At 41.9% G+C, this 12,087-nt stretch overlaps 1 protein-coding gene across 8 annotated transcripts in view; it reads right to left on the bottom strand.

Annotated features, from left to right (window-relative positions):
- Positions 1-99: 99 nt before the first annotated feature.
- LOC116322231 (C-terminal-binding protein 2-like) overlaps positions 100-12,087 on the bottom strand; it is a 73,264-nt gene continuing 61,276 nt past the window's right edge. For 5 of the 8 annotated variants that reach the window (XM_039621709.1, XM_039621710.1, XM_039621707.1 and 2 more), the window contains 7 exons: positions 9,953-10,097; positions 9,106-9,312; positions 7,751-7,965; positions 5,394-5,524; positions 5,163-5,293; positions 4,946-5,069; positions 100-1,692 (listed from right to left, as the gene is read on the bottom strand). In XM_039621709.1, the coding sequence (XP_039477643.1) occupies positions 1,509-1,692; positions 4,946-5,069; positions 5,163-5,293; positions 5,394-5,524; positions 7,751-7,965; positions 9,106-9,312; positions 9,953-10,097 (1,137 nt within the window). In that variant the 3' untranslated portion in view covers positions 100-1,508. Of the gene's footprint in view, positions 1,693-4,607; positions 4,686-4,945; positions 5,070-5,162; positions 5,294-5,393; positions 5,525-7,750; positions 7,966-9,105; positions 9,313-9,952; positions 10,098-12,087 lie in introns of all 8 variants that reach the window. The other 3 variants (XM_039621713.1, XM_039621714.1, XM_031742257.2) reach the window with 3 other exon arrangements.

Raw genomic sequence — 12,087 nt, 5'->3', positions numbered from 1 at the left:
CAAGTGCTTCCTAATAGAAAGTCATCTGACTGTACAACAGTAAGGTCTTTACCTTACAATATAAAAAGCAAACCAAAAAACCTTCCACGGAGCCAATCGATCAATCAGAACAGTAAGTTTTATTTATTGGTTCCAGCTGCACTGTATGCTATATGTTCACCTTGTACAAGAAACAAATACAAATACTCACACTAAAAACCAAACAATCTGCGAGCAGCCGCCTCTTGCTAACGTCACGGGGCTAAAGGGAATGAACGTGGCTGCCGTTGTTCCGAGAGGGCTCGACGCCTCCGAGGGCGTCACAGCTGGCTTTCATTAGAGCAGAAAAACAAGGAGGAAGAAACTATAAGGAGGAGAGGACGCGGTTGGTCACATCAGACTACGATTATATGAACATTTAACAAGGCAATACAAATCTAACAGGAGTGAAAAGCTTGAACATCAAAAAATGTACATTTGATATATAAAAAATACCACAATGGAGAAAGACGTGGAGACGTGAGGAGCAGTAATCAAGACCTTTTTTTCTTGTTTTTTTACTTTTTTCTATTCCTTTTTGGACAGAATTGAAGGTTATTATATTGTTCCTGAGTCAGTAAGAGATTTGCTGTTTTTGTTTTTCCAAAAACTTTCATACTTCAGAAGCTTTTTTCTTTTTCTCCAAAGGTCCTTTGGATGCAAACAGATAATATTTGGGACACTGTTCGCCACTCTAACCAAATAAAAGTACCTCAGTTCAGCAGAGTTTGGAAAAGTTACAACAGGAATACATAATTTAAGTGACGTGGTCCATGTACGATATTTAACCATGAAAGCCTGCCATTTTCATTCTTTATATTTCCTCGTTTTGGTTTGAAAGGATGATTTTTCCACATCTACTGCCCCGCATCCCATCTCTTCACTCAGGCGGCCTCTAGCCGGCAAAAATGGAGTCCAGTTTGTTTTTCTTTTCTTGTCTGATAACTGTAAATCTGTTCATTTTCACACACTGAAGAACAGAAACACAGTAATATAGGATAAAAAGAAGAAAGTTAAAAAAAAACTAAACACAGGGTATGTTTGTGCTGAAATGGGTGCGACTGAAGGAAACAGGGTCGTCCTGTTGAGCTTGAGGGGAGGGTTTCCATCCTGCACGTGGCTACTGTCAACGTGTCCCATAAGTCAGGAGGAAATCTCCCTAAAATATACTAAATCAAAAAGTATTGCGTAAATCGAGAAGGAATGAAGATAAAAGATATGAAGGGAGGGGAGATTTCAGATCCGTGTGGCAGCTCATTTGTGTATTAACGTCCACTGTCCTCACTTAGTGGTTTCACACAAAAAAAAGAAGAAGAAGAAAAAGTGTGAAACGTTGCCCGGCAGGCAGTCTGCTGGTAGGTTCGGATGGCTGAAATCAAGCGTACGTATAGTCGGATGGTTGAGTTGTTAGGTCGCTGGGTTTGTTTGTTTGTTTCTTTTAGTTTACATCAATTTTTAGTTTCCTCCTCTTCTCAGCTACAGCAGCAGTCCTACGGCTCAGTCATGTGCTCTCTCATGGGGTCGCCGTGTTTGGAGGGCTGGTTGGGGGAGGTGGCCTGTGACGGATGGGTGCCAGGGGGCAGGGTGTGGGCGATGGGAACTCCCCCGGCAACCAACCCCTCCATAGGTCCGGGAATCCCACCGGGGGCGACGCCCACCACACCAGGAGGAAATCTGGAGATAGATAAAGCGTAATCAGCAGATATGTTAAGGAGTTAACCTTCTACTAAGTGTTATTTTTCACATTTTACACATTTTTTTTCCATGAAAAACTAATATTTGTTACTCCAGATAATTTCTTTATGAAATTACATGTTAAAAAAAATCACGATTAAAAACGTTGTAATGTGAAATAAGTAATGCATGATGATGCACTGAGGATGCAAATAAACCAACAGAAACTAAACAACTGTTATGCAGTGAACTCACTGAGTAACATCAGCTTTAAAATATCCAATAATGGTGCAAGTGGTACAGGAGCATCATCCTGGGATGAATGTCATGGTACTCTGGGGCTTTATAAATATATACATACAAGTGGTGCAAATGGCTCTACGTATTAAAGAAGCTCCTTCTAGGCTTTAACTTTACGAGGCCAAAGGCTGTTTATTTGTGGTTGGTGATCGGGATTTGAAAGGATTTGTTTGACAGCATTCACTGGATTGATTGGAGCAAATGGAAAGTCCAAGGAACTGAGCGAAGATCTGAGAAAGAGAACTGTAGATTTCTACAGTTAGAGTTGGAATTGTCTAGCGGAGCCATTTCCAAATAACTGCAGATTATTAAGAGCATCAACATTTAAAGATCAGAACTTCTTCAGTTGTGTCACCACTTTGCTGAGGCCTGGAAGAAGACCCAAATTGGTCAGGATGTTCAGGAAAAACCCAGGAACCACCAAGGCTTCAGCCCACTGGACCGAGAAGGCGTCGACCAAGAAAGAAGCTCCTGTGCAAAAAGTGGCACCTTCCAGCTCGACTTAAATTTGCCGTTGCCCACACAGGGTGCAGAATGGCTCCTCGAGAAGCGTTATATGATCAGACGAGACAAAGATTGATTTTATTTGGCCACAATGACGTGAGGTATCTTTTAAGAAGTGAAGGTGAGGCTTTCAACATCACACTCTGAAGCTGTTTTGCTGCCAGTGGTGCTAGTACTTTGTACAAACTGGAAAGAATAATGACGGAGGAGGACGACCTCCAGGTTCTTCAACTGTTAGCAGGCTAACATTACGCTTCTGGAATGACCTTCTGAAACCCATGTATACTTTTGTGTGTCTTAGAGAAAATCCAAAATCAATTTAAACTCAAAAGTTCTTGTTTTTCTTGTTTTTTTTAAGAGTCATTAAAGATGCACAATGATTCCAACCTGGAAAAATAAATCTTTAAAAGCCCCAAATTACCATGACATTCATGCTCATGATGAGTGCATGTACACTTCTGACCACAACTCTAAATGATAATGTCAGGGGATCATATCTGAACTAAAAGGGTCATTCGCCCAAACTACAAACTAACAAACAAAAACAAAAACAAAAGACCCGACAACAACAAAACAGTAGAGATAGGCTGCGTTCACACTGCAGAGCCTTAGCATTCAATATGGATGTAATCAGATCCAGCTTTTTTTTTTTTTTTTGTAAATGTGGCTAAACTTTAGTCCTGAAATGTCCAGAATGCAAAAAAAAAGAACAAAAACAACCATTTTTGAGGTGAGTGTGTGTTCACACTTCATCACAACACTGGAGAATCTGACTGATTATTATTGTTATTCCGTTAAATTAATATTTAGACGTGTGTAAGCCTCTTGCAGTTTTTATTCTTTCAGCTGCAGCTCCAGCGTGCATGCGATTAAAGATTAGATTAAAGATTAAATTAGTGCTGTCAGCGTTAATCTCGTTAAAATGACGTTAACGGCATAACCGCATTAACGCGGCAAATCTCCGTTAACGGGCTAACCGCGCTAACGCGTTGACAGCCCCACGCACGGGGCGATCTGCGTTAACTCACTAACGTAGAGTTAACGGAGAGTTAACCGCGTATGGCATTAAAGCCATTTTAACAAGATTAACACTGACAGCACTAGAATAAATATAAAACAGAATTTAAATGTAGGCATGTAACATATAGAACAACCAAACTACTGTAGCAAACAGGAACACTAAATATCAATATATTAATTAACAGATGAAAATACTCTGTGAAGAAGGAGGCTCATCTCATGCCCCGTCATCTTGAGATAACAGTAACAGTTAAATGTGAGTTTCTCTCTGTAGATAGAAATAGATTTCATGTAATTGCCAACTTGACCTCATTCAATCACAGACCTATATCATACTGAGAGCAGGCTGACTACCTCTTATGGCAGGTTTTAGTGCCGCTGCTGGCTGTGCTCACTGCGTAGCAAAACACAAATGGAAATGGCCCTAAATTAAACTGGAAAATATCTGATTCTGTGTGTTTGGTGCTGTTTTGAAAAAAAGAAAGAAGAAGATTTGAGCCCACTTTTACCTGCAGTGTGAACCCTTTTTTATTAGATCAGATTTTAGGATTTAAGATTTCAGTGAATTGGTTACAGCTCCTCCCAGAAAAAAAAATACAGCAGTTTGGGTGAATTGATCCTTTATTATAGGGCGGTGAAAAGGGGGAAATGTGGGGGAAAACACTCACTGCAAACAAAATCACAAATAAATATTATAAATTAAGATTTTTCCACCAAATCCCTTTCTAGATCTTTTATTCTCCCCCCCCCAACTTCCTGCTTTCAGTCTTCCCTCGTGAAATGTAAGAGTAATGGCACCTTATTCTACTCAGTCTACATACATAACTACAGATGTACCACTTCCTTACAAAAAAAAACAAAACATCAAACATTAGAGTGACCCTGTGTACTGCTTTCCAGTTTCTACTTCAGGGAGGGGAGGGCGAGCCGGGGGAATCAATGAGATGCTGGGTAGAGTGGGTACAGTTACAGAACAGGGAGGTTAGAGTGAGAGGCAGAAAAAGGCTACAGGTTTCACAGGGATTTGGTTTTATTAATGATGTTATTCATTTGCCCTGGCCTGTTGGCCAGCAGTGATGGTATTCATTTACCTGGTTGGGAATTAGGTATATAATTTGTCCTGCATTCCCCCCGTTGCTATGGCCTGTACCATGGTTTGGTTCACTCGGCTGTGTGAGAGAAGCAGTTCAGTCTGGTTTAGACAATATAGAGACTGAGAACTTAACATGGGATTCATTAATTTGGGCCAAGTTCTATGTATAAATACGCCACAAAAACTAGGACCCAGCCTATTATGCAGAATTGTTACAAACACACATATGAATATTTAAGCTACCCCTCCCCCACGTATTAAACCTCACTACTGCAGGCGCTCATAATGACAGGTGATCTCTGCGTTATGCTGGGCTCACATAAATCCACCTCCTACCTGTAGGCGGCACCATTGATCTCCGGGTGAACTTGAGGCTGCTGCTGCTCCATCATTCCCCAGGGCGCCGTGGTAACAAAGAACTCTTTGTTGACGCAGTTTCGGAGGCTGTCGGGAATACGGCCTGTGTCGGGGTGAGATTGAGCTTTGGTGAGCGGAGAAATGAGAAATCTGAGAGCGAGCGTGGGAATGTGTGCCATCTAAGACGTGTCTGTACCGGTTATGGCTCTGCGAATTTCTGTGGCAGCGGCCTCTCTCATCTCCAGCGATGCCTGCTCGCTGTACCAGGCAGTGTGGGGTGTGCAGATCAAGTTGGGGGCGTCTTTTAGAGGACCTTGGGAAAAACTGCTGAGTAGCAAATAAAGACAGAAACGGGGAAGTTAAATACCGGAGGAAGAAAGTATTTCTATTGAACTGAACTTATAAACAAAAACGATGCTGAAAGCACCTGAAAGGTTCTGACTCATGGACGTCCAAGGCGGCGCCCCGTATCCTTCCTTCTTTCAGGGCCTGAGCCAAAGCCTTCTCATCCACCAGACCCCCACGTGCACAGTTGACCAAGAAAGCACCTTGACGCATCTACACACAGAGCAGCACAGCATACAGTGTTCATCTCTTGATAAAAATATCTCAGTTCAACAAATAACAGCATGCGTGCTTTTGTGATGGCGCACACAGAGAGCTGCTGTCACTGGCTCAATGCTGCACGGGAAGCAAAAACAAGGCTTCTGTTAATAAAACGGGACAAGTGAATGACACAGATGCCTTCAGATTCAATTGCTTTTATGTGATGATTTCAGTTATTAAGGTAAAAAATCTACCAGGCTCCTATGTGAAAAAATTATTCCTGCAATTAAGTGTTGAGTCTTTCACGTTGCTGTGGAGGAATTTTGGTCCACTCTTCTTTGCAGGATTGCTTTAATTCAGCCACACTGGAGGATTTTTGAGCATCAACAGGCTTTTTAAAATCATGCCAAAACACCTCAATCAGATTTAAGTCTGGACTGTGACTCGGCCACTCCTGATGTGTTTCATATCGCTGAACTTCTGCATAACCCAAGTGAACATGAGCTTCAGGGCTTAAATTGATAGCTGGATATTCCCCTTCAGGATTTTCTGGCAGAGGAAGTAATTCATGGTTCCACCTACGACAGCAAGTCACCCAGGTCCTGAAGCAGCAAAGCAGCCCCAGACCATCACACTACCACCACCATGTTTGACTGTTGCTATGATGGTTCTTTTATTGAGTGCTTTGTTAGTTTTACGACAGATATAATGGGACTCAAGCCTTCCAAAAAGGGATCATCAGGATGTTTGTTCACATCTCTTGGGCAAAAAAAGGCCTGCAGTTCTTTAGATGTTGTCCTGGGTTCTCTTCAAAATTATTCTTGCAGTAATTTAGGTAGGTTGACAACGCCTGGGAAGTTTCACCACTCTTCCAAATTTTCTCCATTTGTGGATAATGACTCTCTCTGTGGTTCGCTGGAGTTCTAAAGCCCTAGAAATGGCTTTTTAACCCTTTCCAGACTGTAAGATGTCAGTGGTTTGACTGAGAGTTTCTGCAGACTATGGTGTGATGTGTGGGGTTTGGGGGTTTTTTGGGTTTTTTTTTTTTAGATCTTTTCGCCTAATTCACTTTGTCAAACAGGTTCTATTTATGTGATTTCTTGATTCAACAGAACTGGCAGTAATCAGATTTGGGTGTGTCTAGTGAAAAGACTGGGGGTTGGGGGGGGGTGCTTTTACGCATATGGCCAAGTCGGTTTGAACAGCATTTGTCTCTTAATAAATGAAATCATCACTTAAACACTGCTTTTCTGATTTACTAAGGAGAACTTTGTCTAATATTAAAATCTTTAAATGATCTGAACCATATAAATATGACAAATGTGCAAGTTGGCTGCATTCATGATAATTCATAAGATCAAACAGCTCAATTTTTGTTTCTGTAAGATAAACGCAAGTATTAATATGCGCTTCTGTACTGTTGCAGTACAGGTTAAGTCCTATAGGTGGCAGCAGTGACCAGGAAACGACTGTAGAGGCACTTCTTGTAGTCATCATGCTACGGAGACAAAAACTTGACAAAACACGTGTTATACTGCTAAAAACAGTTTATTAAATATATAAGACGGTCAGGTTACTGTGTTCTACTTGGGTCAGAACTATTTAATTTCATTAGGATTTAAAAAATGAAAATTTATTTTCTGTCCTGTAAATGTACTGTATATGGTTTGTGAAAAACATGCAGCAGATCATACTTTGACTGCACATGCTCGTACACCCACACACTCACATATACTTTGGCAGTGTTTGGGAGACACTAGAAAGCTACAAAAGGACAGAAACAACGTGGAAGAACAGCCTGATTATGTTAACACCCCTGCCCACCACTTTACAGATGCAGATGGATCCGCATATTTGATTTGTCACAGATTTTTACGCCCCTTCCTGACACAATCCTCCCAGAGATTTGTGCCTCCACCGCCCACCACTCTAAAGATAAAAACTCAGAATCATGTTCCACCACCATCCACTCCCAAATATATAGTCAGAATTCAGAGATTGTTCAAACACCTGTGTTTCTTTGCTTGATCCTAGCACTCATTAAAAGCTTGCTTTAACAGCCTGTTATTTTAAGTTGCCAACAAAGGAGCGCTGGCAGTCTAGATAAACCCAAGGCTGGCTGACTCGGCTGCCGGTCTGCTCAACTGAAGCTGTCCTACCAGCCTCAAGGAGAAAGCGCTCCTGCCAAGGCGAGACAATCTCCCTTTACCTCATGTCAGAATTTCCCGGTCCCCCCACCTGTTTGATAGTGAAATCGTTGATGAGGTGGTGGTTGTGTTCGTTCAGGTTGCAGTGCAGGGAGACGCAGTCGCTCTGGTAGAGCAGGTCCTGGAGAGTATAGACTCGCTGCACGCCCAGCGAGCGCTCCAAGCCGTCCTGGAGGTAGGGGTCGTAGAAGATCACGTTGAAGCCAAACGCCTTGGCCCGCATGGCCACTGCCTGGCCTGATCGACCTGAGGCGGCCACGAGAGGAGGAAGAGCGTCAACTAACCTTACTTTTAATAGGTGTTAGTGAAATGTGTCGGCAGCTGCTGAATGTATTGATAGGAATTCAGGTCAGACATTTAAATATTTTATTAGCTTCTGCTATACTTTGTGTTCAGTGCCTATTATATAATATCAGACTCTGAAGGTGTCCTGAGGGGTCATGCACAGGAGGAAGCAGATCCTTTAAGCTGTGTAAGACACACATTGCGGTAGAATCAGGGGAAGTTGTGCTATAAAATTATGCAGTGAGGCAGGGTGCACTATCCTGCTAAAAGAAGCTAGTGTCCTTGGGGAATACACTAGCTATGAAGAAGTTTGTGTACTGTTAGACAAATAGATGGTATGTGTCAAAGAAACATCCACACAAATGCTGGAACTCAAGGTTTCCCAGTTGAACACTGCCCGGAGAATCACACTGATATCTGTTGTCATCTCGGGTTAAGGTTCATCCAACCAGCCCACCTTCTTCCATGGTGCCCTGGTACAGTTTTGGTGCTCATGTGTCTACTGAATTTGCTTTGGGCAGTGGATAGAGGACGACGTTCTCCAATTATAGAGGGATGTATGTTTTTTTACTTCTCTTTCAAAGCCAACATTAAAGTTTTCAGCACTTTTGCAGCTGTAACTAAATAATCATTGTTATTTACTTGACCTACAGCACTTACCAAATTTATTAGATTTGTCCCAAAGCTGCACTAACAGTACTGGTAATTACCAAAAATTATTTTGTAATGAATAATCTGTCAGTATATTCAAGCTCTTTAATTAAAATTATATTTTTAAACCTAAAATATAATTGTCATTGTTATTTGTGAATATTCAAATGTATTGTTTTACATAAAAGTAGAAAATTAGATTCTTTTTAAATAAGATGGCAAATTACAGTCATTTACCTGCATTTCTAAACAGAAAATGCTTAATGGTCTAATGTTATGCAGAAAATTGGATTCAGTTTGTTTTTTGGTTAATAAATAACAATATAATTTTAAGTTTTAAATGTGTTTTTGACAAAATATTTGTGTTTCTTGTTTTTTTAACAGGTGGTCTGTATCATTGGTTTCAACTCTGCACGCTTTCTGCAATAAAACCCAAAACAAGCAACTCACCAAATCCTATCAGGCCCAACGTCTCTCCTCGGATCCTGGCTGCTCCCGACGCCACCTCCCGGATCTGCTCCACGCTCTGGACCCGCGTGCCCTCCCGGAGAGCCTGGTACAGCCAGGTGTTTCGCCGGTACAGGTTAAGGATGTGACAAAGCGTTGAGTCTGCTGTTTCTTCTACGGCCGCTGAGGGAATATTACACACTGCAATGCCTGGACAAGGAGAGATAGCAATTTAGTTGACTACTGCTGTAACAATATTGCCTCACAGATTACTGTCACTGCTTTGGAGAGAGAGATCCATTTGGTAGTATTTTATTTTACAAAATAAATGGCAGGATATTTCTCCGTCTTTACGACTTACTACGGAATAAAATCCCGCTGTGTATAAAACTGAAATATGAATGATAAGAGGATCGTTCTAATTGCTAATTATGCCCACCAAAAGACTGGCAGCGTACTGAAATATAGGAGCGCAAATGACAATAATTAGGATATCACACAAATCCTGTTCTCATACCAAACATATGCCGACGGGGCCAAATGGGAATCGCAGGGAGAGTTTGATATCAGTCGGAGCAGCTGCTCTGCATGTGAAATTAGCTCTGTTACATCTACTGTTTACAGTAAACTCCTGTACATATGTGTCGCGTAAACATCGCGAGCAGAGTTTCTCCTCCGTGATGCATATTTTCCGCTTGATGAATCATCCTTTATGTTTTTCTGTAGTGAATGAGCTAGCCATATGAGCAGATAGGCTCCTTCATTATTCACGCCGCGTGATTACGCTCCACGTCTGAGTCGCCCTGCTCGCAACGCTCATCTTCCGTGTGCATCTGTCCCTCAGTCTCACCGAGCTCCCCGGCAGCCTTGATGTCGATGTTGTCGTAGCCGCTGCCGATGCGAATGATGATGCGCAGCGCCTTGAACTTCTCCAAGTCCTCTCTGGTCAGGGTGATGGTGTGGTACATCATGGCCCCTACGGCCTCATTCAGCACCTGGGGGACATCAGAGAGGATGAGGCCTCATCATCATCACTGCTTATGTCCACAGCCATTATTAGTTGAACATTTTCATCTGCATTTATATTGCTACCCCAATGTCATTACTGTTCTTAATCATCCTCATCCCGGCACTGATATTCAGATGGCTCTTCTGTAACAGCCAACATGAATATGCGTGCTCTCGCTACCTCCCATCTTCCCAAAGTTTATGCCTGCTATTCTTCATCTAAATGCAAATGGTTGTTTATATGTGCTCTAAAATATGAGTGATTGCCTTTGTGTTTACTGTACAATGAGTGCTTGCCAAAGCTGGTTTTTGTCACAACCCATCCATTCAAACTGTATGCAAACAAGGTTAGAATGGATGCAGGCAGGACAATAAAGTAGACTGACAGCTGCTGAGAAATCCACAAAGCATAAACAAGTAGATTCTGCAAGCCAAGGGCTGTTAAGTAACCGGTATGAATTCACATCCTGCTAACTAAATTAACCCTAGCCGAGCCAGAATAGCGCAGCCGTGAATTTCCACAGAGCATTCACAGTGGAGCTAGCAGAAGTAAGGGCTGGGTGCTAAACTCAAGGTTAAAGCTCTCCTCGTGCATCGATCTCATTACTTGAGTGAAGCGGGCCAGCGGCAGTGATGGCTGGAGACGGCTGGAGAAGGAGAAACAGGGATACAAGTTGAGTGTACATGAAGTGGAAACTGTGAGGAAAACTAAGCTTTTTTCTGTGGTAATTCATGGCTGTTTAAAGGTGCCGCTCTGAGCTGATATATCACAGTGCACGTGCTCCTTCGCGTTTAAACACAGCAAAGGATCGTGATTACTGCAATCCATTTCAATTTGTGTGGAGATTAAACTTGAAATATGTTTGCAATTGTGTTTGAAAGATGAAAAGAAGAATATTTCTGTTTTCAGTCTTTGCACTAAACTAAGCCCAACATTTCTCTCCTTTAGCCAAATGAAAGCGTGCGCCACTTACAGTCATGTGAAAAAGAAACGGCACCCTCTTTCTGATACATAAGGTTTTATGTATCAGGATACACTGACAAATCAGCTGGCCCACATCAGGTCTTAAAATTAGGTAAATATGTCACACATTTCAATCAGGTCATTGCAGAATCTTGATTATTTTCTATTTCAGCCATTTCAGGGATTGTTGTCCTGTTGCATGACCCAGTTTTAGCATGACGGCCTCACATTTATCTCTAGAACACTTTTGCATAAGGAGGAGTTCATGGTTGACTCAAAGACTGCAAGGCGACCAGGTCCAAAACCCAAATCATCACCCCTCCACCACCGTGCTTCACCGTTCGTATGAGTTATTTGTGCTGAAATTCAGTTTTTTGTTCGGTTTTCTTTATAATTGGTACTGTGCATTGTAGTCAAACATCTCCACTGTGAACATTGTTCCAGAAGTCTTGTGGTTTGTTAAGATGAACTTTACAAACCTAAGCCATGCTCCTTTAGAGACAAGAGGCTTTCTCCTGGCAACCCTTCCAAACAAGTTAGTTTCTGTGTAATACGTCACGCGTTGTTGCTCACACGAGGTTATATTTACCTAATTGTATGACCTACTCAAAACCAGATGACTTTTCATTCCTCTCCTAATCTGTAAAATCTTAGAACAGAGAGAGGGTGCAGTTCCTTTTTCACATGACCATAGCTTCTGAGGTGCCGGTAGGCTTATTGTTGGCTTTAAACCAACAAGCTAAGCTAAGTTAATCACCTGCAGCTGCTTCTAGCTCCAAGAGCCATTTCACTACAACAGTGAAGCAAATTTCAATCAGTTATTTGACCACTTTCCTCTGCACTTTAAGCACCTTATGTTATGCAATCACGGGCTTGGGGCTTCAGAGGAAAGTTTTGAATTTTCGAGTTGGGGTTTGTTGAGTTTTTGTGTGGGAAAGGGAAAAAGGATTGCTGATTGGCAGCTAGTGTGAAGATGGAGTTGATGGAGGGATGAATGTAAAAAACAAATCAAT

This window comes from Oreochromis aureus, linkage group 13 (assembly GCF_013358895.1).
Source record: "Oreochromis aureus strain Israel breed Guangdong linkage group 13, ZZ_aureus, whole genome shotgun sequence".
Taxonomy (NCBI): domain Eukaryota; kingdom Metazoa; phylum Chordata; class Actinopteri; order Cichliformes; family Cichlidae; genus Oreochromis; species Oreochromis aureus.
This window is presented reverse-complemented; position numbering and strand designations above follow the sequence as displayed.